Raw genomic sequence first — 12,265 nt, 5'->3', positions numbered from 1 at the left:
CATATAATTTTCTCCTCCCAGGTTTATGTTTTGGCTGACTGTTTATAATCATAGAAGGCTGTCATTGTCATTGTAATTTTCAGTTACTAGAAAGTTCTTTTCTCAATAGTGACATGTACTTGGAGGAGCTAAAAGAATATTCTTTCTCTCTGAGCTGCTTCATAAAACCAATGGGCATGTGTACATACTTACATATACATGTATGTGTGTATATATATATGTGTGTATATATATACACACATATATATATAAAATACATATACATACACACACACACACACACACATATGCTTCAAGATCTTTAAAAATGTATTTGGGAACATACTTTTAAAAAACTATCTAAAAATGTAATCATTTCAGATAAAACTCAATGTCACTTCTAGAAACTGACAGAGTAAATTAAATGTCAATGATATGGAATTTTCCAGTTAAGATTAATTCCTGTGAATTTTTAATTTCTAAAATTTTTTTGGTGGATCATAGATTTCAGAGCTGGAAGAGACCTTAGAGTGAAGCCCACAGAATTTAAGTGACTTTTCTTAAGTAAGAATTTGAACCTAGGTAATCTGATTCCAACATCTTGCCCTCCAGTTCCCCCCTTTCCTCCAGCAATATGAAACTGTTTCTTACTGAAACTAGAGGGAAAATACTTGAGCAAAATATGATCACTTTTTACCAACAATATCTTTATTACTGGTTTGTTTTTACATGATACAGAACAGTTAGGATTTAGTTCTAACATAAGATTTTACCCAATTCCCTGGTTTCTGAGCCTAAGTTTGCTTACAACTGGAAGATCTGGGTCACTTAAATTGGGCATGACTTCTTTCTTCTGACCATATATTCATAAAAATTCACTTATATCAGTCTTAATATTTTACATATGTATATGTTTGTATGTAATTTGCAAACATCTGCTACTTCCCTCCTTGTCTTCCTAAATAAGTATTCTTCTTCCAGTCACTTTTCAGTTAAAAAATGGTCAATGGTAGTTTAAGGGTAAGTTTATGTTCAGAGGTAAAAAGTTATACATTATATACATTAAAGTCCCCCCTCCCAATTATAAATATTTATAATTTCTAAATGTAGCTTTGTAAGACAGGTGGCAGAAAGGTCTTCTCTACGACTTTTAAGGAGAGCAAAGTTGATGCAGATTCCCTACTTTTTCTAAATTGGAACCCCAATACTGCAAAAAGAGACCATCTGAAATTAAAGGAGATGGATGAGATCTCTTTCTATTGGTAAACCCTAAGATTCTGATCCTAGGATTTCTGTTTAACACTAGGGAATAATTACAACAATACTGTCTAGTCTTAAAAGCCAAAGTATTCCTTCTAATTGTCATTTATGTTTATATGATTACTCTTTACTTCAGAGACTTTATATACTCTTATACCTATCTTGTAAGCTTGTGAGGCTATAGAATTATCATCTAACATTTCCAGCTATGAAAGACAAATGAAAGGAGTTTCCAATGTGATATCCAAATATACACACAGCAGCTTAATGGTGGTACCAGAAAGCAGAATTCAAGTATCTGGAGATCTAGTCTAGTGATCTAACCACAAAGTATACTGCCTTTCACTTACATGATGATGTAAGTACATATATCAATTTTCTTTTTCAAGCTATAAGAAATGAAAAAAATACTATGTTTTAGGAGTAAGAAAAATGGTAATTATGAATCCAAACATTATCTTTCAGAGAGAAACATTTACATACTTTAGGAGTTTACCTTACTTTAAAACAATATAATAAATATATTTCCAGTAAGATAGATTAGGCAGGGGTAGACTATTTGCACTGCATTTTTTTCCTTCACAAAAGGAAACTTATCAGAGTTCCTTTAAAATGGCTAGCTTCCCAGTGCTTTTAAAGTGATCTGATCTACCAAAAACAAAATTCACCAACAACTTTTCAGGAAGACAGCTACTACATAAAACAAGGTACATTCTTACATCTGGGTTTTTTAATCTGAAATATAACAGTGTGTTTGAGTTTATATTTACCATTTCAGAATTTGAAGCATTGTGCATCTTCATAGCTTTTTCCTGTACATTTCCTATAACAGCATCTGCACAGAGGGCCAGGGAGATAAGAACCACACCTTCCAGAAAGTAAAAGACAAACAAAAAAGTCTCCTTATTTAAATATAAGAAACACAATAAAGCATTCAAGTTTTAAAACTGTCCTTCAACCTGAATTCTCACATAAAGAGAATAATAGTCTAGCCATGCCACGTCCATTTAAATCTCACATGAGATTTCCTTTATATCTAGTTTAAGCACCACACAAAAAGACTAATCTCCTTACTAAAACGCATATCTTGTATTGGACTTCCATAATGATGACATTCAATAGAATTTATGACAAAAATGATTCAAGCAATGATAAGATTTTTGTTATCTGTTTGGCTTCCTAAAGTGACAACATTCATTTAGAAGCATTAAGTTCTCCTAGTTTTAAAATAATAAGCAGTGAAGAATAGTGGATAGGTGGGCTGTCCTTGAAAGGGTTTGAGTCTAACCTGTGAATCATACTGGCTATGTGACCCTTGTCACTTAACAGTGCAACCTAGGCAACTCTCTAAGAGTTCCTAACTTGTGGTCTATGAACTTGTTTAAAAATTTTAAAAACACATATATTTTGATAACCATGTTTTTATAATATTAAAAACAATAAATTATAGTTTCCTTTATAATCCTATACATTTCATTTTATGTATTTAAAAATGTTATTCCAAGAAGGGCTTCACCAGACTGCCAAAGGGGTCCATGACAAAGAAAGGTTAAGATCTGCTTTAAGTTACACAGCAGACATTCTAGCCTGCATTGTTAGAGGGAGCTCCTCACTGAAAGCCCTTATACCAGGGAGGGAAAGTACAAGGCCTGTCCCCATCCCTGTTGTTTAAATAATCACATTACTTAATATGCTAACGTAGACTTACTGACTTGGAAACATTTTGGGGTATGTTCCTCTCTACTGGCATCTCTGTGTAGATTGAATACTTCTAATAGATAGGGACTAGGTTTCTCCTCACTCTATAATACTCCTACAGCACTAACAGTGGCCTCCAAAACAGCATAAGTGGCTCCATGCATGTTTTAAATGATGAGGCCCAAAAGGTTTTTGTTTCCCTTTAAGGAAATTATTTCACTGGGAATAAGAGAAAGAGGGAGAGCATCTCTTGCAAACTGAACCTGAAAGCAGTAGCATCCCTAACGATAAGCTCTTTTTCCAAAAACAGTAGTAGAGTCAAAACATTCCTTTGGCTTAAAGTCTCTGAAGCACAGAAAGAAAGTATGTCTGAAAATTCTGGTCACTCTTGGCAACTCTAGAGCTGTAATCTGGCTCAGGAGAATGACTCTCCTTCCTTTCAATTTGACTTAATTCAATTCAATACACATTTGTTAAGTGACTACTTTATGAAAAGCACTGTGCTAGGTAGAAATAGAGGGAAAATCAAATTTCAATTAATATGAGGGACCTACCCTAATGGAACTTATAGTTTAGTAGGGGAAAATGACATACACATAATTATAATACAAAAGGATACATTATTCCATGCATTAAGAGAAATTATTAAAAAAAAAAAAAGGATTGAGGTCCATGGGCAAAATGATCATTACTGACTAGGGGATAGGGTAAGGCTTCATACAGAATGTGGTATTTCGTTTGGAGTTTAAAGGATGTGTAGGATTTCAACAGGGGAGGAAAGAGGGTGACATTCCAGGCATATGAAGCAGCAGTAGCAGAGGCATGAGAACAGAGACTTGAATATTGGGCTAAGGAGTTTCAGCTTTATTCAGTAGGCAACATAGAGACACCTAAGTTTTTAGAGCAGAATAACATGACCAGAAATCTCCTTGCAATAGGATTCAGTCCAACTCCTAAGCATAGAAATTTAAAGCAGACATATGCTGTGGCTCTAGCTCTTGGGGTTATACACCATTATTTTTGGCTATTTGGTGTTTATAGACTATGATCCTAAATGGGCAACATATCCATTCATATAACTCATTTTTGTTGATAAGACAAGTAAGCAATCTAGTAAACATTCAGCAAATGACTTTTTGAATCTTGCTAAAAAAAGGTAACGAAGTTGATTTAAATAATCAATAGTAACCTAAATAACATACTTTTTTATTGGCTGCTCCATTAAATTTATGCCTCTATTCTTGTTTTACTTATTTTAGACTATGAATCATGATGTTTAAATGCAGTTATACAGTCAATCCTTTGTCTCTTGGGGTTCCATAAGCAAACTTAGCTGTGAACTCCTATTTCTTCCAGGTGTATCTTTTTTTGAGGCTAATGTGGGGGCATTTAAAGGAAAAATGTTTCCTACATCCTATTAGTAAAAGTCTAACATTCAATACTTTCCTTTAAAGGCAACAGAATATAATACATACCCAAATTAATCCAGAATAGTATTTTAATACTTTTATAACACTCTTAAAACATGAATGGGATTTTGGAGGTTATCACATTTTAGAATTTCCAAATACACAACAGCATTTATCCCAGTTCCTCTTAAGAAATTATAAAACTAATTTACAGAATTCTGCATAACATGATAAGGGAAAAATTGTTCATCCAATGAAAATTCTAAATGCTTTTGGGTTTTATCATCATATATATGAGTCAGCAAGGAATTTTCATTCTATTTAATCTTACAGCATATATTCTCTTTCTTAGGCAAACTAACAAGATATACATAGATTTGTTCTTGACAATGTACACATTTAAGAATTTTTATTAAATCAAGAGGGCAAAGGAAATCTGTACTCTAATAGTTTGTGTGTATGTTTCCAGTTACCCCCTCATATAGATGTATATATGCACATACACATATACATACATATGTACACATATACATATACATACACATAAACCTTAAAAAATAATTGATTATATAAAAAATAATTGTGGGGTTATAATAAAAAATTAGAAAGGTAGCATGTTGTAGTGCATTGGTTGTTGGAGGAGGAGTCAGAATGACCTCAGTTTGAATCTTAGTAGCTGAGTGACCGCGGTCAAGTCATTTAACCTCCCTGAGGTCCAGCTTTCTCCTCTGTACAATGGAGATGATAATGTCTACCCTTGGTAATTACCTCGTAGGGTTCTTGTTCAGTTCGAATGAGACAACGTATGTAAAACAATCTGTAAACTTTAAAGCTCTATAGGAGTGTCAACTATTATTACGACCATGAGGCAAAACTATGGGCTAAAACTATGGTTCACATGGGGTCAAGATCCAAAGGTCACCACAACAATTACATTATTTCTAATGACCTGTGTAATATAACTCTTCATATAGAGCATGTGACAAGCTTCTATCAGAATCATGTGAATTATTGTTCTGAACCTGTAGCAGACCATCATTCAAATTTCTTATAAAATTGCAAAGGCAAAAACGGCTATGAAATTCAAGAATACAAAGAGTTTCTTACCTGTCAAGTTGAAATTTGGTGCAACTGTGCTGTCAGCTAGAGTAAACCATATTAGGCCAAGACTCATACACACCGCAGCAGACACATCTGCAATATTGTAACGCTTTCCTATATGGAACAAGAGTTCATAAATATCAGATACCCCCATTTTATGCATATATACTTAATGTAGTTTTGTGCTTTGAATTTAATAAAGTCTTCCACATAAATCCTTTGATATACTATCATGGCTCTTCAAGGCTATATTAATGGAACATAAGCTCTGGCAGGCCCTTACCAAGAAGGCCCAGCAGCAACTATGTCTGCCGTCAAGGGCCACCCTAGCTAAGTTCACAGATATTTATCAGCAGAGGGTTAGGTACTAACTGATGAACTGTATTGGCTATAGCAACTTAAAAAAAATGTATTTAAAGACTTGGAGGAGTTGGAATGGAATAACAAGTCCATGAAGTACTGTACTGAATAAAGTAGAGCAAATATCCATTTTTCAAATATCACTACAAAATCAAAGAATAAGACCTGGTTTATAGTTTGAATTCAGCTACTCAAGGTATGTGATCTTGGGCAGTCATAACTTTTCTGTTAAGAAGTCTAACACAACTCTAAGCATTCAACATATGTGGTAGATTAACTGATGTGAGATTTCAATTCCACTGTCATCCACATCATCACATATAAGGGCCTCTGGAAACTAAGGTACAAATATAACTTCAAATATTTTCCAATAGGTTACTGATTAACATAAAAATATTTTAAATGGGATAATATGGGCTCCCTTTTTTTTTAATCACAATACTTAATAAATATTTCTAGAGAAAAAGTTCAACAGACATTTACTCAATATCCATTTGATACAAAGCAATGAGCTCATTCAAAGGCTTCTAACACTAAAATTCTGTGATTCTGTGTTGAGAATAAATAAAACACAGCTCTTTTCCTCAAGTCTGCAATCTAGTAGCTAGAAGAATTTTCACTAAACTTAATGGGGGCACTTTACCATCAAGAGCAATGATTTCTGAACTCTGAAGAAAACCATACATACGCATACATATTTATATGGTTCTTCCAGGTAGTCAATTCTAGAGACTGATGGAGTGATGATTTAGGGTTAGTGTGGCTGCTAAAATATTCAAGTCCCATAGAGTCACTAAGCTTCCAATTATATGACATATAGCTACATGGTATATTTCATTAACATGATTTTAAAAATACTATTCAAACGCCACCTATACTTTAATATCTATATACTAACACTGAAGTGTTAGGTAGGGAAATTAAATTTGAGTTTGGACACTGACAAAGACATTGAGTATTAGTGGTTTTATCACATTTAATCAATCAACAAACATTTATTAACCATATACTGCTTACATAGCACTGTGCTAGCTACTGGGAGGATAGAAAATTCAGATAAAATATAATCCCTACTTTCAAGATGCCAACTGTCTAATGGGGGTTAGACACCAAAATGGATAATTATCATATTCAACACTATAAGAAAAGTTCATTAGAGAGTTGCAAAACAAAGTACTATATGAGGTCAGAAGATCATTACCACTCAGAAGGATGAGAGAAGGCTATGCTACATTGTGACCATAAACTATTCTTTATGTCTCAGTGTTTGGGGGTAAGGCATGAGGATCAAAATCACAAGGAAATGTGGCTATTACATAACATTTTCATTTATAAATTCTTTTCCAAAAGTGAAAATTACACGTAAAAAGTAAACCTTTGTAAAAATTTTACTTAACACCTAATTAACTTAAAATAAATTGTTCTTAGGATATTTTATCTGAAACAAATAGCACCTTAAATTTCTTATTATTAGTACTTGTTTTGTTAACTCTTATTTCCACATATAGTTCTATAGGGACCAGAATGAGTCAAAAAACAAGCTTAGGGAAAGAACAGCTTTGTTTGGGTTAATTCTTTACTCAGGTGTGCTACCTTGTTCATTTCCAGCATTGAGGAGGGGGCACCAATGAGACTGGGTTGGTGGGGAGCACAGGAGAGGATAAATAAGGTTTATATAGTCACTTTATTGTTTTGTTGAAGTATGGTGAATTCCAAAACGAAATACAAATGTGTTTTTGTGCATTCATGTGCTTCCCCACTCCATCAGGTCTGATTAAAATAGTTTTGGCTACACTTATTCTGCTTTAACTGAAAGAGTAGAGGGCTCTACTAATATCTCTTCTTTTTAATACCAACTTTAAAATAATGTAAATAAATATAACATTGTATTTATATAAATTGTATGCAATTTAGGAATAAAAGGGAGTAATTAAAGAGCAAGAAGATGAAGGGAGTCAATCTAATTGCATTCTTCTAAATTTCAATTCTGAGCCATTCTTATTTGTTTGGTAATTGGCTTCCCTCATGAGACTGATATACACGTAATCAAGAAAAACTAAAATTCAAGTATAAATTCTCTCAAATAATTTAATAAAAAAACCTACACCACCAAAATGTTTCCTAAATTTAGGAAAATGGGAAAAATCCTGATATTTGAACTACCTCCATCTAAGTTCAATAGGTATGTCAAATACTTCAGGGAACGAGGTACATAATCGTATTTTGTTTTGATAATTATGCTCTTTTTGTAATATACCAATCATAATTTAAAAATTGAAAATGAACATTTACCACTTTTTAATGGAAGCTAAATGCTTTTTATAATGTCAGATGCCATTAAAAAAACTTTAATGGACAATCTTTAATTAGCTCTAAAGAATATTAAAAATCAATCATTACCTTGAATAAAAACTCCTCCTAGCATAACCGGAATCAATTTGCAGCACTTGAAGATGACTTGGGTGGGGTAATTCAGGTAGCCTAGGGAAGTGTTTGACAAACCCATAGTACCCACGGTTAGAAAAGCTATTATCATATAGGTTTTTCCTGGTATCCTGTGAAACACAATTAACATTAAAATGAAGATTGGGGACCAAATTAATAATGAGACAACTCAAGATGTGTTCACAAAAGGGAAATGATTTAGTAAATAATTTTCTAACTTTTGCTTAGCAGTGCTAAAAAGTATCATTTATTAAGCCAGGGAATTTTTTTAAAGATTAAAATTATGACCCTTGTATCTTTGAATCACTTTATGAAAGTATGTTGGAAAAATAATACTTTTTGACTTTTATTTTAAAATTATGAAACATTTGTTTAAAATTGCTTATGAATATAGTTTCATAAAAACCAAAATATAAAAATTAATTTATTTTTTTTCCTGAAGATATAGATATGCCTTAAATTATACTCTTCAAGATACACAATACTTTTGTCTACATATATATATGTAAGCTGTGTGACAAAATGCAGAAGAAAATCACCTAAATCACCAAAACTTCTTTTGTTGTGGGGTTGTTTATATAATGCCAAGAAACCAATCTAATATTTTACTTTTAAACTTCAATTAGGCTATGTGTAGGTGCACAGTACGTTTTGCCAAGAACTGACAAATGTAGAATTAGAAAATCAAAATCCCAAGTTTCTATTAGGATAACCAAACTATCTAATTCAACATCTTTGACTTACACATTTTTAATTTGCTTTATCTTTGGCAAACAGCACCCAGAAAATAAAAGCTTATGCCAGTCAAAGGTGTTTATTGATTTCATTTACTTTCATAAATTCTTAATTCTTAGGAAGATGATGTTTTAGTTGAAACTTTTTAAAATCCTCTATTGATTTTTAAAATTTCCTTTATTAAAGAATACATGATCTTATGTTGAGCAATTACACTTATAAGGTAAGTAGGCTGAAAATATAATACGAAATACAATCAGTTCTCAATTATACAAGTCAAAGAGGCTTGGGATGGGGAATAAATAAATTCAATAGTTAGTCATCAAATCTATGTTACAAATATTTTTAACCTTTTCTTCACCTGAATATTTAACCATGGGGGAAAAAATGATTTCCTCTCTTCCTTGCCCCTCTCTCTCTCTCTTCAGCCTTTGGTCAAAGGGCTGAATAATAAAATAGTTCAAAAAGGGATAACAAGAAAGTTACAGGAAAACAAAAGGTATGCAACATGCATAAATAACATTTTTGGTTCAAAGAACAGCATCAGCTTTAATAAAAACTTCAGATATAAATATCTAAAATTGTACACATCTTTATTTTACAAAAACCTAGAGAGATGCTGTAATTTAGGGGCTGTCAGTGTGTTAATGATAAGTCCAATTTTGGAGAGTTTTATTCTTCAGCCATAAAATATACCTCAGGTAGACATTTAATGAAAAATTTTAGTTCAGTGTCATATTTATTTAGTTTATAAATTAGCTTATTTAGTTTACAAATTCTTCTCCCCAACAAAGTACCATATTTTTTCACTTGTACTTGAATCATGAAATCAAATACTCTTATTTTAAAATACATAATCTGTGGGTTAATGTGGTCCTAACAAATGGATAACACTTAAAGGTTATGGAAATTAAGTCTTGAAGTTTTTAAATGCCATTTGTAAGGCTAAAATTGGCTACAGTAGTTCTTTTGGCAAGTTAAATGTTAAAATTTGAGATAGTGTGACTTTCATCATCTACATGTCATGCTTCATTTAATAAAATAGCACCGGCTACTTTTTAACTTATGAGCAACCAGGAAACCAGTGGCCTTCAAACATCCCCAAAATATTTCTAGTAGCATCTCTTTCTAATTCTCTGTGAGAATTTTGTCTCACTGTTTAGCAAAAAAAAAAAAAAAAGGAAGGAAGGAAGCAAGACCCTGGGGTTCTACAAAATCAGCAACAGAAATCAAAAGGGCTGAAATTTTTGCAATTGTCTTAGCAGATGTATCTGTAATATGTTTCTATTTCATCAATTTTAGATCAACCCTAAAAATACATTGGAGCTTGGGAATTTTAGATATGGAACCAACAATGTACACTAAAAGCCTGAAGAATTTTGATAATCATTGCTACAATCCATTTCCTACCATAATAATTAAACATGGCAAGATTTTGGAAGAAAAAAAAACTAATGAAAAAAGCTGCTCTCTTAATATTAAGTACTGTGATGTATCCGGTTATATTAGTAATAAAGTTTTACTTTTACTTTAAAATAACGCATTTTTATCAATGCTAGTAGCCAGAATCTATGTATTGACTATCAAACACCAATAATGATCGTTACAATATATGAGTTACAGACTTCTTAATCTAAAAATATACATTTAAATATAAAGATATATGATGATGACAGAAAACATCAGAGCACACGTACTTCCAAGGTTATTTCACAAACTTGAGACTGCTAGAAGTCTGATATGTCTTATGAATGGTTTACAAATAATATCTGACAGAATTTTAAGAGTTTTTTTCAATCCAGGTGGCTGTGTTAAATAAAAATAAAAAAGTTATGAATATGAAAATAGTGGTTTGAACATACCCTATCAAGAATACAATTTAATTATCACTGTGAAAAATGAGAGGATATTCCATGTCAGTATTTTACTGGCAGTTTTAGGTATTGTAGACTTCAGTCTGTGATCTCACACCACTGCAACTTTCACCCACAAACAAAATTTCTTTGAAATAGATTATGCCTACTTTAAGATATATGAATTTGAAAACTTTTACTGGTTGTCATTTTAAGAAAGCAAAATGAATCAGGAGTCAAACCCTAACTGTATTTTTATATCCATCAGAAGTATGCAACTACAAAATTTTGTATTTCTCAGTTAATTTCTGAGAATTACTTGAGGAACAAATACTTTAAAAAGTGAAATAATGACAGAATTGAAACAGAGTTCAATTAGTACAGAAAAGTAGAGAATTAAAAGTCAACTTATTATTTAAGAAGCTAATAATTGTTTTGAAAATTTTATCTTACACTCTTGGGTATCAAATGTAACTTTTGTATGCAAAATGCTTAGAAGATAACAGAAACAAAATAAAATCTTGTCCATAACTGAATTAGGAAAAAAAAAACCATACCTTCTCCTTTTGTCCTGAATAAGCTGAAGTTCTATTAGTCCAAATATGGAGTAAAACCCAAACTGAACTAAAGTAAGGTACCAGCCAAAGGGCTTAAAACCCTCCACTGAAAATATCAGCTCCTGTCAAGGAACGTATGAAATCATTTAAGTTCAAATATGATTACCCACAAATAATTAAAACACTAACAACTTAAGACACACTCAAACAGAGATCAAAGAAAGTGAATGACAACAACAAATAAATGAGAATATAAGACTTCTGATACAGATAAGTCAGACTGTGCCCAATCAAACATAGAGCCTGACAGCTACTCTACAGGAGACAGCAGTAATACTGTAGGAAGCTACTCTCCACAGAACTGATGTTAGCTGATGCACAGGTAAGTCCCTAGTAAAATGAAGGAAGGTGTTTATGAGGAAATAATCCCAGGCATTTCATTTTTCCCTCTGAAAGGTTAATATTATATAATTATTGCAATTGAAAGAACTGCCAAAATGACAATCAAAGGGTAGTTTATTCCAGCATTCCCAAGACACTGATTAAACAGGTAGCATAGTTTATTAGGATATGTGTGAGCTCAAGCTTATTATAATTAGGCTTCTCTAAAAAGAGACATAATTAGTTCAACTCAATTATTGCTAAGATGTATCTTACTGATCATGAATTCTGTAAAATCTAATTGATCTGAATACCAGTAACTTAGAACTGAAATTTTTAGATATGGAGTGGGATTTAGCTTGCCTTTTACAAATATTAGTATACAAAACAAGTTAACAGCATAAATAATTCCCCTTGGAAGGGGAATGTTTAACTAGCTTAAGAAAGCTGCTTTAAAGTACTTCAGAAGCACATAATTTATACATAA

The 12,265-nt window shown here is 32.2% G+C and overlaps 1 protein-coding gene across 5 annotated transcripts in view; it reads right to left on the bottom strand.

Annotated features, from left to right (window-relative positions):
- Positions 1 to 12,265, bottom strand: part of SLC35B3 (solute carrier family 35 member B3) — a 55,793-nt gene that overhangs the window by 20,854 nt on the left and 22,674 nt on the right. For all 5 annotated transcript variants that reach the window (XM_021009899.2, XM_078153622.1, XM_021009897.2 and 2 more), the window contains exons 3-6: positions 11,398 to 11,519; positions 8,208 to 8,362; positions 5,454 to 5,561; positions 2,010 to 2,107 (exon numbers count right to left, since the gene is read on the bottom strand). In XM_021009899.2, the coding sequence (XP_020865558.1) occupies positions 2,010 to 2,107; positions 5,454 to 5,561; positions 8,208 to 8,362; positions 11,398 to 11,519 (483 nt within the window). The remainder of the gene's footprint in view (positions 1 to 2,009; positions 2,108 to 5,453; positions 5,562 to 8,207; positions 8,363 to 11,397; positions 11,520 to 12,265) is intronic.

Source organism: Phascolarctos cinereus, unplaced genomic scaffold (assembly GCF_003287225.1).
Source record: "Phascolarctos cinereus isolate Bilbo 61053 unplaced genomic scaffold, phaCin_HiC Scaffold_4;HRSCAF=312, whole genome shotgun sequence".
Lineage (NCBI taxonomy): Eukaryota > Metazoa > Chordata > Mammalia > Diprotodontia > Phascolarctidae > Phascolarctos > Phascolarctos cinereus.
Note: the sequence above shows the minus strand (reverse complement) of the source record. Positions and strands in the feature narration are given on the sequence as shown.